Source organism: Mesitornis unicolor, unplaced genomic scaffold (genome assembly GCF_000695765.1).
Source record: "Mesitornis unicolor isolate BGI_N332 unplaced genomic scaffold, ASM69576v1 scaffold36414, whole genome shotgun sequence".
In the NCBI taxonomy this organism is placed as follows: domain Eukaryota; kingdom Metazoa; phylum Chordata; class Aves; order Mesitornithiformes; family Mesitornithidae; genus Mesitornis; species Mesitornis unicolor.
This window is the reverse complement of record NW_010178973.1, coordinates 4,875-5,170: the sequence shown is the minus strand read 5'-3', so window position 1 is coordinate 5,170 and position 296 is coordinate 4,875. Positions and strand designations below refer to the sequence as shown.

General features: G+C 60.8%; 1 protein-coding gene across 1 annotated transcript in view; it reads right to left on the bottom strand.

The window, feature by feature from the left end:
- Positions 1-106: 106 nt before the first annotated feature.
- Positions 107-296, bottom strand: part of QARS (glutaminyl-tRNA synthetase) — a gene marked incomplete at both ends in the record, with an annotated part of 5,060 nt that continues 4,870 nt past the window's right edge. Inside the window, 1 exon segment of the mRNA XM_010182613.1 lies at positions 107-173. Within this exon segment, the coding sequence (XP_010180915.1) occupies positions 107-173 (67 nt within the window).

Below are 296 nucleotides of genomic sequence, written 5' to 3'. Positions count from 1 at the left end.
ACAGCCCCACTCTCCCCAGGGAGGGATAGGGGGTTACACAGAAGTGGGTGCAGGAGATCCCCAGCTCTTCCCTGGGTCTAAAACCCCAGGTCCTGCTGCTACTCACAGGGTTGAGGTCACTCAGAAAGCCACCGGGCACCTCCGATGGGTCCTCGGGGTTTTTGTGCAAAAACCTGCCATGAGACAGAGTCTCATCCCAAAGCCTCCAGGTGAGGGGACATGGGCCAGCAGGGACCTCTCAGAGCCCCACAGCAGCATCACCCCCACTGAGGAGCCAGGCACAGCCAAGCAGAGGC